General features: G+C 50.8%; 2 protein-coding genes across 7 annotated transcripts in view; both read right to left on the bottom strand.

The window, feature by feature from the left end:
* Nucleotides 1-13,096, bottom strand: part of Dgkz (diacylglycerol kinase zeta) — a 40,760-nt gene extending 27,664 nt beyond the window's left edge. For 2 of the 5 annotated variants that reach the window (XM_051184170.1, XM_051184171.1), the window contains exon 1: nt 1,422-1,838. In XM_051184170.1, coding sequence (XP_051040127.1) covers nt 1,422-1,582 — 161 coding nt within the window. In that variant the 5' untranslated portion in view covers nt 1,583-1,838. Of the gene's footprint in view, nt 1-1,421; nt 1,839-3,511; nt 3,709-12,523 lie in introns of those variants that run through there. The other 3 variants (XM_051184168.1, XM_051184167.1, XM_051184169.1) reach the window with 3 other exon arrangements.
* A 6,267-nt stretch (nt 13,097-19,363) lies between these two features.
* Nucleotides 19,364-20,244, bottom strand: part of Creb3l1 (cAMP responsive element binding protein 3 like 1) — a 41,260-nt gene continuing 40,379 nt past the window's right edge. For both annotated transcript variants that reach the window (XM_051184163.1, XM_051184164.1), the window contains exons 11-12: nt 19,677-19,944; nt 19,364-19,478 (exon numbers count right to left, since the gene is read on the bottom strand). In XM_051184163.1, the coding sequence (XP_051040120.1) occupies nt 19,442-19,478; nt 19,677-19,944 (305 nt within the window). In that variant the 3' untranslated portion in view covers nt 19,364-19,441. The remainder of the gene's footprint in view (nt 19,479-19,676; nt 19,945-20,244) is intronic.

The raw sequence follows: 20,244 nt of genomic DNA, 5'->3' as shown, positions 1-20,244 counted from the left end.
AAGCCTGTATGCTCTTCAAAATAGGCACAGCCACAGGTCAGAAGCACTCAATGCTTGGTGCCCTAAGGGCAGCAACAGGAAGCCTTCAGAGCCCCCCCTCTCCCCCCCCGCACCCCCAGGAGCCTGTGAACACTGGAGGCTACATCCTGCAGAGCTGGGTGTAAACTTCTCTGATCTTGCAGGGCTGTGGGTGACAAGACAGAAGTATTGGAAGCTTTACTGCCTGCCCTGTCTTCCTGTCTTATGTGATATCGAAGCCTGAGTGACTTCACAAAAGCCCACCGAGTTCCATCTGCCAGTGCAAGGGTCCAGATCTCTTGTGTATGGTGCATGCTCAGCAACATACTGCAGGTGCAAAGAGCAGGGCCTTGGCTAGGGAAAGCCAGGCAGAGGGCATAGATCAGCACCACAGGCACACCACCCCCACAATAGAGGAAAACCGCATAGGTTATTAGTAGGTAAATATACCCTGGAAAGGGCTCAGGCAAAGCTCAGAAGGGGCCAAATGCAGCAAAGCCTAAAAACCAGCCACAGAAAGTAAGAGGGAGGTCCTGGGCAGAGTCCAAGAGGTCAGAGTCCAATCGGCTAACTCACTGGGGTCCTTAGTTGATTGGTTGCAAGCTCTTCAGCCACCAAAGAAATTCGGAAGGTCGGAAAGGAGATCAGGTGGGATACTCCTGGGTGGTACCTAACACCAATGCTTTTCTGGTAGGTATAGGTGAGCACACATGCCATGAACTGCCTGTACTCAGTCCTAACCCTCCCCCCAGTTTCTCTACATGGTCGCGTTCAAAGCTCTGTCACAGGTACAATATGGTGATAGTTGGAGTGCTTGGGGAGGGGGCAAGATAAAGCTTGAACAGCCAACCCTGACTCAAAACTACAGCCCACTTTGTCCCTTTCCAAAGCAAGAGTTGGAAGGTATGGGAAGAGGTGAAGACTGCCTAACAAAGGGAGAAGGGAGCATTTTCATGCCATTTAAGAGAGTAGAGCAAAACGCTAGGCACCAACGGTCCCAAGAAGTTTAAAACATTGTGTAATTTAATCAGTTACCTGGGGACAGACATGTGCTATGGCAAATCACAATGACCACAATCAGCAGATGCCAAGCAGTGAGTGGTAGTTGGCAGATAGGTACGAGAGAAGCACGAAGGGCGATGTGACCGCCCCCACCGCGCTGGTAAAAAAGAGGCTCGGGAAGACTGTCAAGAAAGGAGTGGTGACCAGGCATAGGGTCCCTGGATGCTGGTGTCAGTCTGTCTCCCTGCGGGAAGGTAAGGAACTGACACTATCATGGCACTGAGGACGAAGCACACGACACAGCCGGTGCCAGCTCGCGCACCACCCGGACCGACTGTGCCGGGTACTTGGATACCCGCGCCCCGCGCCGGGACAGCTCGTCCCGCCGCCGCCCCGCTCACCTGTGCCCGAAGAGCCGCAGCCCCGGGAAGCGCCTCTTGGTCAGGCGCCGCGGCGCCTTGTCCGGCTCGGGACCCGCGTCGCGCTCGGAGCCGCTGGACGAGGCGGAGGCCGACTCCGAGTCGCTGCTCCGGGCCTCGGGGCTGGGGTCCCGCGGCTCCATCCGGCCCTAGCCCCGGCCGGCGGTGGGCCCGCGGGAGACGCCCATGCCGGGCCGGCGGCCGGGGCTCAGCACGCCCGCTCCGCACCGCCCGCCGAGCTCATGGCGAGCGCGCGCTCCGCCCGCCCTGTGCTGCGCGTCCCCGCGCCCCACTCCCAGGTGCCGGGGAAGCGGCCTCCGCTCCAGGAAGTGCCGACAGCCGCGGCCGCAGGACCCCGCATAGCTGGCCGGGCCTCTGCCTGCCCGCCCGCCGCCGAGCACGCCCCCTCGGCCTCACAGCCGCACTCGCCCTAAGGCGCCCTCTGCCGGCCTCAGGCCGTGCCTCAAGCCCGTCGAGGCGGCCTGGGGGCGGGACTCACGAAGGTGCCACCCCCAGCTGCGCGGCCAGCATGCCTAGATGGGACTGACTTCCTGGCCTGTGCCGCTCAAGCTGTTCCCAGATGTATGATCTCGTGCTCCGTTTAGTCCTCCTCCACCAAACAACCTACGTAGTCAAAGCATACACACGCGAAGGCGTCTGTCACCCGCATCCACAGGTTATATATTGCTCTCTCGCACCCACACAGCCACTCGTGGCGCTCTCCACTCTTACCCCCTAGCCTCTCCATGTCACACCCATCAACAAAAGTCACACAAAGCTCTCCCTGCACACAGCAGACACGCCCCTCACATTTAATTTCCCTCAGTCGTTACTCAACTCACACTTTCCTCTCACATTCAAGACACCAAAGTCATTTAGTGACCTTCACACACTCACAAAGAACTTCGGAATTCCTGAGTGTCATCCCTCCACAGCTGCTCACAATGGCTTCAGTCCTTCACCCACTCCTAATGTATGGAATTTTTCCCGGCACAATGGCCAACATCCCCTTGATAGGGATGACCTATGCACTCCCAGCACATTCAAATGTACACAAGGACAACACTACTATCTCTATACACCCATATTGAGCAAAATACTTATCTCCTAGACACAGGTATCTCATAGGGCAATGGTTATAGGACCTCATCTCTCTTTCACACACACAGCCAGAAATACATTCTTCATGTTTGACACACATTCTCCTCCAGAAACGAGACCAATTGGAACCAGAAGTCACCAAGAAACACACCATCACACATGTTTGGGGATCCACAACTCGGGTGGTCTCTAGACACTGCAGGGCTATGTCAGGGAGGCCTGGAAGCCAGACACGTTGGTCTACCTCCTCTCCAAATCATGTCACCCTAATACCTGCTGTTTCAGTTTGCCCTCTGTTCTAGAAAGCCACATCCTGTGTTACCTTCACTTTCACCCTCTCCTCTGAGGCTCTGGCAGACTGTTTTCCAGGTTGAGCCTGCCACAAATAGCCAAAGCTAGGGGGCTGTGACCCATGAACAAGCCTGTGATTCTGAGCAACAGCCAACACCCAGAAGCCCAGCACCCTCTCTTATACATTGAATTTCCAGTAGGCCTGGAGAAGCTGGATTTCAGAGATCCAGCCAGCAATGGGGACCAGGATGGATAGGAAGATGGGCTGACCCTGGCTTCCTGGGGGCACATATGCTTTCTTTGAGGAAGTCTTCGGATGGTTATCACCAAGCTCTGTGGGAAAAGCTGGGGGCAGCTGAAGATCCCATTGTTGAATTTACACAGGCCTTGGGTTGGATTGGGGGAACTTCAGCATCACATCACATTGAGTATCACAGTCCTGCCAGGGCTTGGCTCCTGACAACCCCTGCGTTCATTTTCTCTCAACTCCTATCCTGGAGAGAAGCCCTGTACCATGTAAAGCCTGGAAACATCAGCATTGCTCCTAAAGCTCTTTCCCTCCGCGGAACTACTGGAAAATAGATGGGTGATCCCCACCTCTGCCATTCGTCCACACCAGATAGAAAGTTCGTAGAGAAATGGAGGTCTCTGTGCCCATCCCAGGACACCCTTGTACCTACTGTGTCTGGGGAACCTCAGCAGGGATCTGTGGCACGTCCCAGGAGCGAGAGCGCCACATCTGCCTCAGTGCCCCCGGCAGCTCGGCTTCTTTCGTCCCCAGCACCTTCGCCTTCGCGGGGCCCAGAGCTGCAGCCACATCGCAGCCTCCCCCAGCGCTGTGGCCAGCCCCCAGTGCGCTCATCCTGCCCAGCGACTCTCTTCCTCTTTCCGCACTTCCTGACTGGGGGGGTTGGGGGGAGCCTGCTAGAGGCCGACTGGAGGCTGAAGCCTAGGACCACAGGGCTTGTCGGCGCCTTCCGCTGACTGGGGCAGAAGACTGGCAAGGGCACAGAACATAGGAGTGCAGGGGGCAGGTGGGGACAAGCCCAGCCTAGCAGTCAAGAGACAACCCCAAGCAAGAGTCAAAAGTTGCCAGGCAGCCAGTAGACCTGCCTGGGCTGGAATCTCATCCCAGCTCCAGGATGCCTTTCCTTTCCTTTCCTTTCCTTTCCTTTCCTTTCCTTTCCTTTCCTTTCCTTTCCTTTCCTTATGAATTTCATCTCTTGGACATGATAAGGTCTCTTACTTCATGACATTCCCCAGGCACACTGGCTCCAGGGTACCAAGCCTGTCTATGTCCAGTTCTCTCTGAGCATCTTGAATGCACCACACCACACAAGGCAACTATGTACACAGGATGGTAGTGTATTGCAAAGGGCAGTGGAGGGAGCTGGAAGATACCAGCTCATGTTCAGCTTCTCCCCTCTGCTAGCAGTGTGACCTGGACCATGTCATAAATCTTCTATAGTAACTTTACTTTTTTTTTTTTTTTTTTTTTTTTTTTTTAAAGAAACAAGGCTATAAACAATAAACCAGTGACTATGTTTGTCAGAGTTTTGGGGAGCCTCAGGTTTCTCATCTGTAGAATGGACTATAAATCAGACTCATTGGGTTGTAAGTGGATTAAAAAAGAGGTGAAAGGGTTTGTACACTATTTAGGAAATATTTATTGGTGCATTGTTATGCCTGAGGCACTGTGTTAGAGCAGGGAGCTAGGAAGCAAGTTCTACCTTCACAGAACTGAGGCAAGTAGGGGAAGACAGTCAGGAAACAAGCATTCCATGCATGCCAGACAATGAGATGTGTGTGAGTGAGAGAGACAGAAAATGAAGGGGGAAGAGAGAGGTAATCAGGGACCAGGCAAGGAGCTGACATTTGGGAATAGACCCAAATGGATCATGGGCACAGACCTTGTAGCCATCCGGGAACAGCATTGTAGATGGAGAGAACAGTAAAGCACAGGTCCTAAGCAAGAAAGAGGCATTATGGCTGAAGAACTGGAAGGCAGGAGGATGCTGAAAGGTCTGGAAAAATCCCCAGGCCATACTGCCCTGGAGATCAAGGCTACTGTGGAGGCTTAGCGAACAATTGTAAGGGCTAATGCTTACTCTTTATTCTTCAGTCTGCCTAGGGAGGGGACTGAGCCTTCCCCAGGCACTCTTTCATCATGCTGCTTTATAATTAGTTCTTCGGTTGTGTGTGTGTTTGTTACTCCAGAGAGACTTGAGGACAGAGACAGTGTCAATTCAGTTCACAAAACATGAATGCTGCAGAATCTGCTGACAATGCTACCTAAAACCTCCACACAGTGCTGGGCTTCACCCTGGCATTCCTGTTTCTGGAACATAGTAGCTTTCAATAACTTACCTGATGAATGCATACCTTGAATAATTAATACTCAGTCTAATAAGCACTTCTGTGCCAGAAACCTTACTGAATGTATAATTATCTCATTGAGTTCTTTAAATGACCCTATAAGGTGCAGCTTGTTATTTTCCTCTTTTTAAATTAAAAAAAAAAATGAAGCTGGGTGTGATGGTACATGCATTTAGTTTTATCACTTGGGAAGCCGAGGCAGGTGGATCTCTATTAAGGTCAGCCCTCTCTACATACCAAGTTCTAAAACAGCCAGAGCTACACAGTAAGACTTGCTCTTAAAAATCAAAACAACAGTAACAACAACAAAACTACACTTATTTCTGTATGTTTGTATATATGCATGTGTGTGTGTGTGTGTGTGTGTGTGTGTGTTTGCATGTACTTGTGTGGAGGACAGAGGACTAGTTGTGAGAGTTTGCTTTCTCCTTCCAGCATGTGGGTCCTGAAAATCAAACTCATGGCATTAGGTTTACATCAAGCAACTTTACTCTCTGAGCCATCTTTCCAACCCTGTTTTCCCCCTATTACATGCAGAAACAGAGGTATAGAGCTGACAATCTTACTAGTCTAAGATCTTGTATTGAGATCAAAACCCCTCAAAAAAAACCGGACCCCCCCAAAAAAATCTAGCCAGTGCTAGCCAGTGGTGGTGGTGGCACACACCTTTAATTCTAGCACTCAGGAGGCAGAGGCAGATGGAACTCTGACTTTGAGGCCAGCCTGGTCAACAGAGCAAGTTTCATGACAGCCAGGACTATTCAAAAAAACAAAACCCACCAACCAAACAAACAAAGCAATCACAGGTCTAAGATCTCTTGTTGCCTTTTGAGGTTTGAATGCATAGTCAGGCTCTGCACCCATTTTTCCAGTTGCTGTCCCTTGAACATGAACATATCATCTCTGAGTCCTTCAAGATGGGTTCTTTGTGGTGTAACCTATCAGAGACTTGACCCACCAGGCCAAGGTCTATTCTAGAAGGAGGCTGTGGCAAGGCCCAGCCTTCCTCTCCCAGGCATTCTGCAAGTAGCTCCAGCAGTTAAACAGAGGAAATGGGGCTGGGTTTGTTTTCCATCTGGACAGCAGAGAGCAGGAAATGGTGCTCCTGGAGGGGAAGCCAGGCAGCCAGAGGCTTTGAGTTGCAGGGTAACTATGACTATGCAACCAAGGCCACTTGGGTCTCATACTACAAAGCTGCCAAAGCCAGCTCTGCTGTCCAGGTTGAGTGGGGAGGACAAGGCTGGGAGGCACAGGTGTACAGGGCTAGGGAAAGATGCCCTTGGTCGTTCTTAGGATATGTGCCAGCACTGGGAAGCTGGGGACCCCTCAGAATCCACCCAGGTACACACAGGAAGAGGAATCTGGGTAAGAAAATTATTCTAGGCTTTGTTGAAGCCCCTGAGGATGAAGTGTTCTACTTTCTGTGGCCTGGATGAGCAAGTGGGAGCTGGGGAAAAGAAATGTACCAGGCCACCAAATACTCAACCCACGACCTGGACATCCTCTGCCCTCAAAACCTGACAAGTATGCCTCCTTGGCTTGACTTTCAGGCTCCTTGTATCCCGACTTCCCTTGCGTTCTTGCCTCCTTGCCCAGGCTTTCCCTATGGAGGTATTCTTTCAGCTTACATCATAGGCTGTGCTTTTGTAGTAGATGCTCAATGAACAAAATTTCCCTGTTTTTTTGTGTTCTCTCAATTGTGGACCTGACCTCCGAATTTCATTCTGCCTGTGCGCTGGATGCATTGTCTTGCTGTCATGGTGGTCCTTGCCATTTTGTCAATTGGAGTCTTTACCCTTCAGACCCCAACCCAAGCAACAGAATTGAAAGAATGAAAAGAACTCACTACAGAGTCTCTTAGCTCATACTCCAGCCCTTGCTGTGTGACGCTTCACTACTCATTAACTTTAAGCTGAACTTGATTCCTTTCTATTCTGTTTTATAATGTTTATATGCTTAATTTTCCAGTCCCTGGTTTGAACCTAGGTCCTCTTGCATGCTAGTCTTCTACCACACTAAGCTATTCCCTCACCCCTGTAGTGGGTTACAAGGTCTCAGTCTATAGCCCATGGTAAACTCAAACTTCCTATGTATCCCACTGCTGCTGGTGACAGATGGGAACTGAAGGAGCCCCTCCTGGGTGGCTTCATGAAAACTATGAACAGAAAGAGTCTGGACATGGAAGGGGTAGGACTCTTTCACTGGGGCCGGGGACACAGCCTCAGCATGGGTGCTTAGCACTCAAAGGTACCTGACAACCCTCCCACACCCTAGTAGAGTCACAAGCTCTGACAGAGAAAACTGTCAGTGCCTTCCACTACCCTTCCTAGATACCAGCACTCAGTATGGAGCTCAAAGAAAGTCTACCTCTAAGATGACATGCCAGGCCCTTGGAAGCCCACTGGGTTGAGGGCTTTGGAATGAAACAGATCAGGTTAAGTTTCTGGTTGTGTAGTCTTAAGAAATTGCTTAAGTTCTCTGAAGCTTCATAGATTGTGTCAGTGGTCTTCAGGGAACTCAGTCTCTGCCCTATACACCTCCTTCCCAGGTCATCTGTGGAGTGCACATCTAGTCCCCACTCCCTTCCATGCCACTGGAGAAGTTCACCAGCCTGCACTGACCCTTGTCCTTGGGCTCTGGCACTTAGGAGCTCTTCTGAAAGTGCTGTTGTGAAAATGTACCGACTCAGACAAAAACAAGAGGCCTTCTGATGCCCTCACTTCTTTGCAGCACCCCCTGGGAACCTCCTCAAGACCACAGCTACCTCTCAGCAACCTTGAACATACCCAAATGGCTTATGTCGTTTGGCATTTGAGCTGCTGGGGACTACATCCCAAACTCCTTATGTTAAAATGAAGTCTGAAGAAACCCTCTTCCAGACTGCCAACTGCTACTCGAAGGCCTTAAAAAGAGTCTATTCCCGTCTTTGGCTCTGCGGGCCCTGGTCTTTCACTCCCTCTTTTGCGAGAACCTCCAACTGGAAGGAGTTCCGGTCACGGCCTGGGCTCCTGCTCTTACAAAGGAAGGAAAATGGACGGACCCCCAGCTTCCGGCTTCCTCTGGCAGCGGTCCTCTCCCTCCCTCTGCTCCAGCTCAGCTCTCTGCCCCCGGTTTTTGCATTTTTAATTCGGGACAGAATGTGATCTCTCACAAGCTTCTTGCTTTATCCTGTTGCTATTTAAATTACAAATCGGCCCCATCTCCCTGTCACTCTAGAGTTATTTTTAGCCTCTGGTAAATAGCAGCAGGGAGAGTAGGATCAGGTGCCCCTCCCTGGAGGAGCTGTGTCCCCGCGGCTGTGTGCCCGCCGCAGGGGGCACCCTCCCTGCCAACTGGCGCCACTAGCGTCCTGGGAGGGTGGAGGGATAAGGGGGCGATGGGGGCTGGGGCACGCTCAGTTCCTGCTCTTCGTGTATGCTGGCTTTGCTAGCCTCAGTTCCCACTACCTGGCATTGCTCAGAGCCAGCTTCCACCATCCTTCCTGGAACCCCCTAACCCGTCCAACCCTAGGGAAGATCTAACGGGCGGTTCACTACTTCCCTGGAGTCAGGAACTGTATGCCCATTGCCTGTGTCATCCTTCAAGCCACACTATAAAGTGGGTATCATTGTTCCCATTTTCCATAAGCGGAAACAGGGTTAGAGGTGAAAGTTTCACAACTCAGAAGGGTCAGAACTGGCTTCCACTGGGGCTGTCAGGCCCCAAGCCCGTGGAGTGCTTTATGTCTCTGTGCTGAGGTGGATGGATGCATTAGTGTGCTTCCAAGTCGCTTGGGCTGTCCCATCTGCTGGATCAGGGGTAGCAAGTGTTACTGCTGGGCCTCATCTGGCCCAGTGCCTGATTGTATAAGATCCTGCGAGCTATGAATGGTTTTCCATTTCTCAAAACAGGAAGAAACCAAAGAATAATATTTTGTGACAGTGAGAAGATATGAAGTGTAAAGTTCAGGGTCTATAAGTAAAGCTTTAGAGGAAGCCAGGCACACTTATTCGTTTACACATTGTCTACGACTGCTCCTGTACCCCTGTCAGGGCTGAGTAGCCATGACAGGGAGCTCATGATTTGTAAAGCCTAAAATATTTACCGTCTGGCCTTGTGCAGGATCCTTTTGTTGAGGAAAGAGACTGAGCATCATAGTCCAAGTCAGGTAGTATGTGGGCAGGGCCAGAACTCCAAGGCAGTGACAGGTACAGAGATACCTGCTGCCAGTCACACCCAGCAAATCATCTCTGTTTTACTCTCTTTTATTCAGATTCTTTCTCTTTAACTTCTCTGTAGGTGAGACCAGTGGTTTTCAAACTGACTGAACTACAGAATTACAGGAGAGGTTTACAAATCTAGACTCTAACCCCAGCTGTTTTAGAGGAGGATATCCAACAAGGGTAGGGATTTTTATTTTTCCTTTTCCTGAGACAGGGTTCTCTGTGTAGCTTTAGAGCCTGTCCTAGAACTAGTTCTCGTAGACCAGGCTGGTCTTGAACTCACAGAGATTCGTCTGCCTCTGCCTCCCAAGTGCTGGGACTAAAGGTGTGCACCACCACTGGCCCAAGGGTAGGATTTAAGAAACCCTATTCTATTGTTTTATTTTTTTTCTTGATGTCTTACCAGGGATTGATCCTAGGCTCCCACCCATGCTAAGCAAGCATCCCACCATTGAGCTACAACTTGAGCCTTAAAAATGTATTTTAGGGGTCTGGAGAGATATCTCTGCAGTTAAGAACTTCTACTGGTCTTGTCTAGACCCAGGTTTGGTTCCCAGTACATATGTTGTGACTTACACACCCTATAAACCCAATTCCAGGGCATGAGACCCCTTCTTCTGGACTCTTTAGGATTCTATACACAACTGCTGTGCAAGGTCACACAATAAACATAAATTATAGAAATATTTTAAAAATTCATTTGAAATGCCATATCCAGGTGGTCTGGCTTGGTAACTGCTGGGCATAAAAACTAGAGGTAGTCCACAGACAACAAACTGGGCATATCTCATGCCCTCCTGCCTTCCTTAGCTGGGGTCACTACTCCAAGTCTCTTGAACCCAACCCTAACTGGTTAGGACTCCTGCCAGCATTTGGGGAATGCCTTCTCCCCAATCCAGAAACGGATGTGAGACACAAGGGCTCTATGTTCTGTCCTGCTCTTTTTGGTGGGGATTTATTGCAAAACAGCCCCCTTTTAATCCAAACAAGGGCCTCCCCACTGGATTTCTAACTGGCTCTGCTTTCCAGCCTGTGGTGACTCTAGGTGGCAGGCCCCTCCTCCCTAGAAGCTTCTGCTGGCCCTGCCTCTGTCCTGCTTCCAGCTAGCACCCCCTCTCTTGCCCTCATATTTCTATGCCCCCGCACTTCTGCCTGAAAGCCTTTTCTCTCTGTGAAGGGCTTTCAACTGCTTTTCTTAGCAACTCCTCACAGCGGGATGGGAGGTTTAGCTGTGAGCCAGAGCTTTATGGAACCGTGGCAGGCAGAGGATGTGCGAAGGGCCACAGTGGGCCTGAGCTCCTGACAGCCCTGGGACATGGTGGAAGAGGAGCAGCAGCATGGGTCAGCAGGTCCCAAGACTTCCTCTCTCACCTCCTCCTCCTCTTAAGGCTCAAAGGGCCCAGAGCTTCTTCCTCCTTCCAGGCCCTCCTTGCCTTAATGCCTTGCCCAGCTCTAGTGTTAAGACTAGACCCCTGGTGACCTTAGCATGTGAAGAGTATGAAGAGTATCCTGCACAATCTGTCCTGTCCTGGTACAATCCTCAGAAAAGACCCAGTGTGGTTACTCTGCACCCTTAATGGCTAGGGGCTTCCATGCTGGCCATTTCAGTCCTTACAGCTGCCTCCCCACCCCCTATGTGTGTTCATGTACACAGAGCATCTTCTATGTCAGTCCTTTAATGATGATCTCTTCACTATTCTCCAAGCCTCTAGCGAACCCTGGCCTCCTTTCCAGCAGAGATGTTACATTTCCCTGACTTGCATCTAGGGAACATCCTGGTATGGCATGTTTTGTATGAGCCTAGACAGCTAAGCATGTGTGCCTTTGATCAGATCTCCTGACTCCCACATCAATAATATTTCTTCCAGGATTCTGCATGACCTGCCCTACCCTACCCCCAGAGTCTCTTTCAGGAACTCCTCTAGCTCAGCTAGAGGCCACAGCAGATGAAACTTTCTTCTTAGCAAGGCTCTGGAAGACCTTGGTAATGGGGCCATGTATGCTCATGATTCTCAGAGTGCAGGTAGGGCCCTTGGGAATCTAACCTATTTCCATTTCCTATGAGCACCCCACTTTAGGATGGTGGTACATTCCCTCTTCATCTTCCCTCAAGTGATGGAGACCTAATGGCTTCATAGCCATTAAGGACATTTCAGCTGTCAGGGCTGGGCCAATTTTATGATCCTTCTTCCCAGAATGTTGGAGGAGAACCAGGGTAGTGTCAGACACACCCAAGCCCCTTGTGGCTGCCAGTAGACTTGTCTCCTCCCATCAGGCTAATGACTTTCAGGGATATAGATGCACATTGGGATGTCCCTACTGGACCCTCCAAAGAATGTTTGATGGAGGAAGCAACTTTTAGTTGAGGCTGTGGTCCATGAGGTGAAGGGGAAAGTTAAGACTGCCCATTTCTTCTCTTCCATCTGGGTACCACCCTTGTTGTGAGGAACAGCATCCTTTCTCACAAACATCTTACTCCAGGCCATTACAGTGGCCTCTGGGACCCACTCCAGATGTCTCTGCCAGGGGACCCTTTGCACAGAAGTGGCAGGACCAGAGAAGTGGGTTCTTATGTAGGCAGGTGATAGGTTAAACAATGGGTGTCTGCTACTGTGGATGCTAATGTAGACTTGCTGTGATACAGGGGGCTTGGTGGGAATGCCCTTCCCCATTTCTGGGCAGTAGGTTTCCAGCTGTGTGGCAGAGGGCACTTCCTATCCACCAGTTTGTGCTTAGCACAGGGGCAGCCCACAGGAGGGCACAGAGGAGGGAGGCTAAATGCACAAGGCATGCCTGCTTCTTCTGGAAGAAAGGCCAGAAGGCGTCTCTCCTCTCCCCAGCACATAGAGGCTTGTAAGGAACACGTCTTGGTGGGCTTTCTCCTAGAACAGAGACACAGCACTAGGCACACAATTGTCACTCAATAATTAGATGCTGAATGAATAGAGCTTTCATAGTTCAGGAAGTGAAGGTATTCCTGCACTCCCTCTGAATCCCCAGCCTCTACAGCAGGACCAGGCAGGCGGCAGGTGGGCGCGTCGTGAACGCTGGTAATTCAGTGCTGATCTCCGGGTGGTCCCTGCGCCGTGACCCCTCGGTCCCCATCCTCCTTACCTGTAAGACACCTGCTTTCGGAGGTGCATTTGGCGGAATCGCTCTTCTACCAGGGGTCCGGCAGCCACACTTCGGGTACCCTCGGGCCAGGGTTGAAAGACCTCCGCGTCCTCCCCTCGCCGGCAGCGTCGCCGCACCACCTCCTCCTCCACAGCCCGGGCGCTGGCGGCCTTGTCCCCGTACGGTCCTCCTCCCCCTGGCCCCTCGGCCATCCTTCGGCGGCCCACGTCCGTGCTCCCGAGGCCTGGCAGGGATCCCAACAAAGTTCAGAGTCTCGAGCGCTCCCGGGCCAGGGTCGCCAGGCGGGGAGCAAGGCAAAGAGGAGCTGGATCTTGCACGTCCGTTGCGACGCTGCGCCCAGACGACAGGGTCCCGGAGCTGCGGGGCGCCGCGCCTGCGAAAGGCCGATGGGGATGCTCCTGAGCCCTGGGGAGACTGTGTCCTTGGAAGGGTCGGGATGCTGCGTGGGGCGCTGCCGGAGTGAACCCCGGACGGCCGGAGCCGGAGGACAAGCCCAGCCGGAGCTCTGTAGCTGCAGCCGCCAGCACCAGAGTGTCACCTTAGAGACACTCGGCAAGCAGTGGGGTCCGAGGGGAGAGCGAGCCTGGTGTAGCGGGCCCGGCCACCAATCTCACTGGGGGCTCGAGGCCTGGATGCGGGACGCTGCCCAGGCCTACCTCTGCTCCCCTGCCCTGGCACTGGTACCGGCTGCACGGCACCTGCCAATCATCGCTCTACCTGTCACTCAGCCTCAGTGATGCAACCCCCACCCCCTTCTGTCCCGCGTTTTCCGGCTTTAGCATTCGCTGCTGCTGTCGGCAGGTGGGGGGGGGGGCAGGGGCGGTGACACCAGGCAGCTTTAACCCTGTCGGCGCTGTGGGAATTTAGAGATCAAGTTGGATTTGAGGAAGGGGCACAGGGAACACACAGTTTCCATCAGTCTCTAGCTACATCTCCGAATTGTGGGAACACCGTCTCCAGGCCTGGAACTCTCAGGACCAAGGCTTGAGCTGGATCAAGGTGGGTTGTGTGTAAAGTCATAGCTCCCAACCCTGGGATGCTCAGACTTCTGGAAGTCCTCTAAGTTGCTGGATTCAGGGTATCCTAGAAAGCTAAATCAGTATCTTCTAGAACAGAAGCTGTTGGGGGGGGGAGGGGCAGGTGTAGAACGGCAGGGCACCAAAAAGAACTAGATAGAGGCTTCCATAGGGTTCATCTTGGGTTTCCCTGGCTTCTTAGTTCCATGTCTGTCTTTGTACCATCTCCTCTTGAGCTGGGGGTATTCACCAACTGAACATTTCATTTGGACCATTGCAGGAACCTGAGTGAGTACTAAGATCTAATGTCTATTTGTGGTCCAGATTTTATCTTTCTGAAGTTGACCTCTGACCACAGATCTCTCCTCCATGCAGTATTTTATTTATTTATTTATTTGTGGTTTTTCAAGACAGGGTTTCTCTGTATTACTTTGGAGCCTGTCCTGGAACTAGCTCTGTAGACCAGGCTGGCCTCGAACTCACAGAGATCCACCTGCTTTCTGCCTCCCAAGTGCTGGGTTTAAAGGTGTGTGCCTGGCTCTCCATGCAGTATTTATTGGCTATGTTTTGCCTGGCATTCAAAGCTCATATCCCACCATCTAGCCCCATCCATACATTTCCTCGTCTGCATTTTATTCTGGAACTGGTATTGGTTCTTTGTAGCATCATTTAGGTCTCCTTCGCCTGAAATTTCCTTCTGATTATAGATTTTAAATTCCAAGGCTCCCTCAAAAGCTTTCTGTTCCAAAATGGCTCCCCAATTGATCCAGCTGAGTGGCTTCTTCCTAGCCTTTCTTGACCTCTGTGCAGATGTCTCTCTCCTACTGCCTGTGAGTGGTAGAGGCCAGACTCACATAGGTAGAGACTGGGCTGCTTTGGGGTCCTCTGAAAGTCTCCATCCTGACTGTGGTTAGACTATGCTTTGCTTAGGTTATCCATTGCCTGGAATATGTTCTCCCCTTTGTCTCTCATATGGAAAACACATCCATCCTTCAAAGCCCATTTCTAAAGCCATGTCTCCATGCATTCCTTCTTGATATTCTATTGCAGGTGCTCTCTTCTCTGGTCCAAGCAGATGTCACTGGGCATACCCTGCACACTAAAGTAGTGACCATCTCATTTATTCCTAACCACATCCCTGGGTGGTAGGCATTATCACTTCCTCCATGCTGTAGAGAAGGATTCAGAAATGGCATTCAATGATTTAGTTGCTCAAAATAGCTCATGATGAGTGGCAGTGCACTTGGATTTAAATCCAGGCCTCTGGTACCAGCACTCATGTCCTTTTCTCTCTGCTGCTGTGGCAACCCTCCTTTCTCTCTACTCTGTAAACCTCCAAAGGTCTGCTATCACTTAGCTTCCTACATCTTAGTGGCCCAGCAAGGCCCTTTTGGACAAAGGAATTAAATTAAACTTCCTTGGCCACAAAGGACCACTTTCTCCCCAAAGTCAAATTACAAAGAAACCCTGCTGCTGGAGGATAGGAAGGCCCCACTCTGCACCCCAGCTGCCCTTGGGTTTGCCCTTCTAGGTCTCTGGGCTTTGATTTCCAAGCAACTTGTCCCAGAGTAGCCTCCTACACCATGAATTATGGTAGTGCTGGCTGGGTTTGACATTCACTCACCAGCTGCCTAGCTGCTGGATTCCCAGGTTGGGTTTTTGTTTAGCTCTTTCCTGCAGAGCCTTCCCCCACTTAGAGCTTTTTAAAGTGGGCTTCATTCCATCATCCACACACCTCCCTACCTAGGGCTAGCTGCTGGCTGCATTATCTGTAAGCTAGGGCTTGGCTTCCTTCCCAAGAAGAGAAAAATGAAGCCCTCTCCCAGACCAGCCTCACCACCTTGTACAACCTTTTGTCTTTGCATCTTACTCCTCTGGTCCCAGCCCACCCATTACCACTGTACTTAGAGAGCAGTTACTGGTATCTACTGCATAATGGCTCAGGCACTAAGCATTTTCCTGGCAAGTTTTCATTGACTTCTCAAACAGCTTTAGGAGGGTGGGTGCCATTTTACAGATGAGCTCAGTAGGGCTTGGAGACATTAAGTAGATTAGGGAGATAGCACATCCTTCAGAGACCATGCACTTAGCCACTGTGAATACCAAACAACTTGGACTCATTTGGCACTGAGTGTCCTGGCCTATCCCCTCCATGTCCAGGGAGACCTACAGGCTACTTGTTACCTACATCAGACAGGTGTTCATTTTGGTTGGATGGTTCCTGACCTGGTCTGGCCCTCCTGGGTCTAGAGCCTGGCCTGGCCCATCTCTGCTCATGGCTTCACTCTCATCCATTCACCTGTTTTCAGAGCTTTCATTTCTAGCTCTGACAAAGGATTTGCTGTGGTCATTGAGTCAGGATAGCTGGCATGGTCAAAACTGCCACACTGTCTGTGTCAAAGCAGGCTGCCAGGACTGACAACAAAATGTGAAACTACTGGTCCTGAGAAAGCACAGGCTATAGGTGACTTGTGGGAGGGGATTAACCCTACATCCTAACTCAGGCTGGGCAAACATCTTAACTAGACCTGCATGAGGAGCTGACCCCAGGTGACTACTTGCTAGCCACAGGCTTCAGGAAACCCTGAGAGTCAAGTCCCTTGCAAGGTCATAAGGAGGAAGGGGGACCCGGAAGGGGAGCTAGGAACTGTGGTGAAGCCAGTAGACATGAGCTCACCGGCTTTGGTATTCAAATGGCTCAGAGATGATTTCTTTGAACCTTTGTCTCTCTCTCTCTCTTTACCTCTCTGCCTCTGTCCTTCCCTCCCTCTCTCCCTCTCCTCTGTGTATGTGTGTGCATGCGTGCATATGTGTGCATGAGTGCCTGAGCCTGTGGAAATCAGGAGAGGTGAGAAACTTGGGCCGTGTGCAAGAGCAGCACACTTTCTTTCCTTCCCTCCCCCTCCCCCCAAACAGGGTTTCTCCGTATATATCTCTGGTTGTCCTGGAACTCACTCTGTAGAACAGGCTGGCGTCGAACCCACAGAGATCTGCCTGCCTTTGCCTCCCCAGTGCTGGGACTGAAGGCATGCCCACCACCACCACTGAGCACAGTACACACTTAACTGCTGAGCATCTCTGCAGCCCTGAACATTGGTTTGTTGTTGTTTTCATCTGTAAAGTGTCCTTCTTGGCTAAGTGTGGTGGCACACACTCTAATCCAACACTCAGGAGGTAGAGACAGGCACTTATTGGTGAGTTTGAGGCCCACCTGGCCAGGGCTACGTAGTAAGATTCCATCTCAAAACAAATGAACAAACACAAAACCAGAAACCTTTAGGGAAACGTAGGTCAGTGGCTTTAGGTTCCATTCCTGACACTGCATAGAAGGAAGGGGTCTTTCAGGACTATTTCAATTCCTGCTGGGATATACGCAGTTCTCCCCATGAGTGAGGAATGGGAGAATGCTACACAGGAAAGCTAGTGAGGAAGGGGGAAGGGAGAGACTCCTGTTATTCCATGGGACTTCCTGAAATTGTCGTTTTGTCTTCATTTCATGCCAGTACTCCGTGTTGCCCTGGCCTAAGCCACACAGTTATTAAAAGTCCCCTCAATTTCCGTCTCCCCTCATTCTACATCTATAGAACACCTGCCCCTTCTTACCCTGGCCTTCTTGGTACAAGAACCACCCTCCCCCACCCAGCTCTCTGGCTTCCATCCACTACCAGTTAGTCTTCCTTCTGTTGTCTTTCTTCTAGAAGTAATCATGGTCAATCTCCTCTTGTGTGAAAAACAGCCTGAACTGCTCCTGATCTTGTCTGGGTGGCCCCTCCATCGCCCTCTATCAGTTGTCCATGCCCCCATCTTCCCCAGGCTCCATCTCCATCCCTCCCATTCTCACCTCAGACTCACTTCTGCTGGAGTCCCTCCCAAGGGCACTGTGACCTCCTCACTTCTGCTTTCTCATCAACTGCATTTGACACTCTGGCCACCCCGGCCTGTCTTAAAGCTGTGCTCTCCCTCCCTCTCTCTCTGTGTCTCTCTTTCTGGTTTTTCTTGGGGGGGGGGAGTTGGTTTTTTGTTTTTTGGGGTGATTTTTGTTTTGTTTTGTTTTCAATACAAGGTTTCTCTGTGTAGTCCTGGCTGTCCTGGAGCTTGCTCTGTAGACCAGGCTGGCCTTGAACTCAGAGCTCCACCTGCCTCTGTCCCTGGGACTAAAGGCCTGTTCCGCTGTCTTCTCTATTGTTTCTAGACACTCACTTCCATCACCTCTCCCTTTCCCCATTCTGTCTCAGTCTCTCTTCACTCTGCTTTCTCCTCCTCACTGAGTTCTTCCCTGGTATTCAGTTCTTAACTCTGCTGTCTGTGGACCCAAGCCTCTAGCATCACCCAGATGCTGGCTTTTCCTAACCTCAGCTGGGAGCCCTTCCTCTTGAGCCTTACTTAGATTTACATGTTTTAGACCCCCTCTTCCTCCTCCTCTATGTCTTCTTCTTGCATGTGCTTATGTGTTTGCATTCATGCTGTACACATAGAGGTCATAGGACAACTTTCACAAATGTTCTTGCCTTCTGACTTTTTTCTTTTCTTTTTTTTAAAGACAGAGTCTTACTATGCCACCTTGGTTGGCCTTGAACTCTATATGTAGACTAGGCTGGCCTTGAACTCACAGGTCCACCTGCCTCAGTGTTGTGGAGAAAATGCTGACATTAAAGGCCTGCACCACCATGCCCTGTGCCTTCTGTCTTTTGAGGCAGGGTCTTTCTTGTTTTTGCTGTGGGCTGTTGGCTTGTGAGCTGAGCTTCCAAGAGATTCTCTGGTCTCCTGTCTCTCATCTTGATGGAGATTACAGGTGTACAACATTGTATCAAACTTTTTTTTTTTTCTTTTGAGACAGGGTTTCTCTGTTTAACAGTCCTGGATGTCTCAGATTTGTAGGCCAGGCTGACCTTGAATTTGCAGATATCCACCTGCCTCTACCTCCCAAGTACACCCAAGAACTACATAAAAAAGCAAAAATCAAAAACAAACAAACAAACAAACAAACAAACAAAAAACTGGCCAGTATAGTTCTTGGTATTGGATTTGGGCTATCCAGTCCAAATGCAGTGACTGGCTAGACAAAAGCCTCCAGACAGACAGACCTTCACACCAGACACCCTTCCTCATCTCCCACAGAAATATAAAATAAACTTTATCTAATTCCTGGACCCCTCACAAAGAAGGCACAAAGTCAGGATTGATGCTGAATCTTTTTTTTTTTTTTTAATTTTGCTTTCTTAAAGCATGTGCTGAGCTGGTGGAGGAGGCAGTTTGGCAATTAAAAAGGCCCAGCAGCTTGGGCAGCGGCATGGGGAAGCCAGGTGAGGGTGGGGTGTCCCTCTGTCTCAGGCCAAGGGGTAGCAAAGCCCGCACTAACTTCATAAAATACAAAATAAGGGAGAGGTGATGGAAGGGAGATTTGTAAAATACAATATCTTAGGGGATTGGTAATAATAAAAAATAAGGTTCATTATTTACAAACAATTTCTGTTCTTGATTTCTGTACAGTAGGAGGTGGGGTGTGTAATTGTGTGTGTGTGTGTGTGTGTGTGTGTGTGTGTGTGTGTGTGTATGAGGGGCCAGGAACAGTGGTTGTGTTGGTCACTATGGGAAAGGAAACAGGAGTGGCCCAGTGAGTGGTTTATTGGAGAGGACGGATGATTATGGGATGAAGAAGTGGGAACAGAGTGCTTGGCCCAAGGGAGCAGTCCAAATGTCTGGGGACATAGAGGGGCTCCAGTCACAACAGGGACTGGGATGGCTGGGGAGAAGAAAGACCCTTTCTCCTGGGGCAGAGGGCCCCAGGGCAGGGGTGGAAGCTGAATCTGGGTCAGTGAGCAAGAGAACGCCTCTTCTGGATGCCAGGGTGTCCGTCCTATGTCCTGGGTCTCGCAGAGGCCTAGGAGAGTTTGATGGTGGTATTGGGGCCCAGATCCCTGGGGAGAGAAGATGATCCAGGGATGAATCTGCTTTGAGATGCCATTCACTCACCTGTGAGCAGGGTCTAGACCAGGGAGCCCCTTTCCTGAGAAGATTCCCTTCCCCCTGGGAAATGACCCTCCCCCTGAGAAGTGCCCCTCCCCTGGGAAGATGTCTCAGGGTGATGTAGCCTGGGAGCCCACCCCTCTACTCACCTATCATGGAACCATTCCTTGGGGTGGGAGAAGTTGGGGCTGGTGCCATTATCGTTAGCATCCTCTGGCCAGGTCTCACTCAAGTACTTGGTGGTCTCATGGGTGCTGTCCATATAGTCATGTCGGAGGTGGTCCTGGGGCCTTGGCTCTACTGGCCCCCCAGGTTTAAGCTCCCAGCCTTCTGGGGGTTCCACAGGCAGTAAGGCACCTCGGCCATCTTCCCATGAACCTGTCCCATCGTCATAGAACAGTAGGCTTCGGGAGGGCACTGGGGGAAAAGAACAAGGTGAGTGACAGGTGCCCCTATCCATGTGCTAGACATGAAGGGCACAGGATCTGAAATCTCACAGACCTGACTCTTACTCCCAGCCCTAAAGCTCCCTGGCTGTGTGAGCTCAGGTTAGTCACATACTCGGCTCTGATTTTGCAGAGCATTATTTTGTCGATCTGTAAAATGGGAATAGTGGAATCAACCTTGTGGAAATTCAAGGATTCGATGAGTATTACAGTGTAAGGGATTGAAACCGTGCTCAAAGAAGTCACAAGCTCACAAAAATGCACCACTTAT

This window comes from Phodopus roborovskii, unplaced genomic scaffold, assembly GCF_943737965.1.
Source record: "Phodopus roborovskii unplaced genomic scaffold, PHOROB, whole genome shotgun sequence".
Taxonomy (NCBI): domain Eukaryota; kingdom Metazoa; phylum Chordata; class Mammalia; order Rodentia; family Cricetidae; genus Phodopus; species Phodopus roborovskii.
This window is presented reverse-complemented; position numbering and strand designations above follow the sequence as displayed.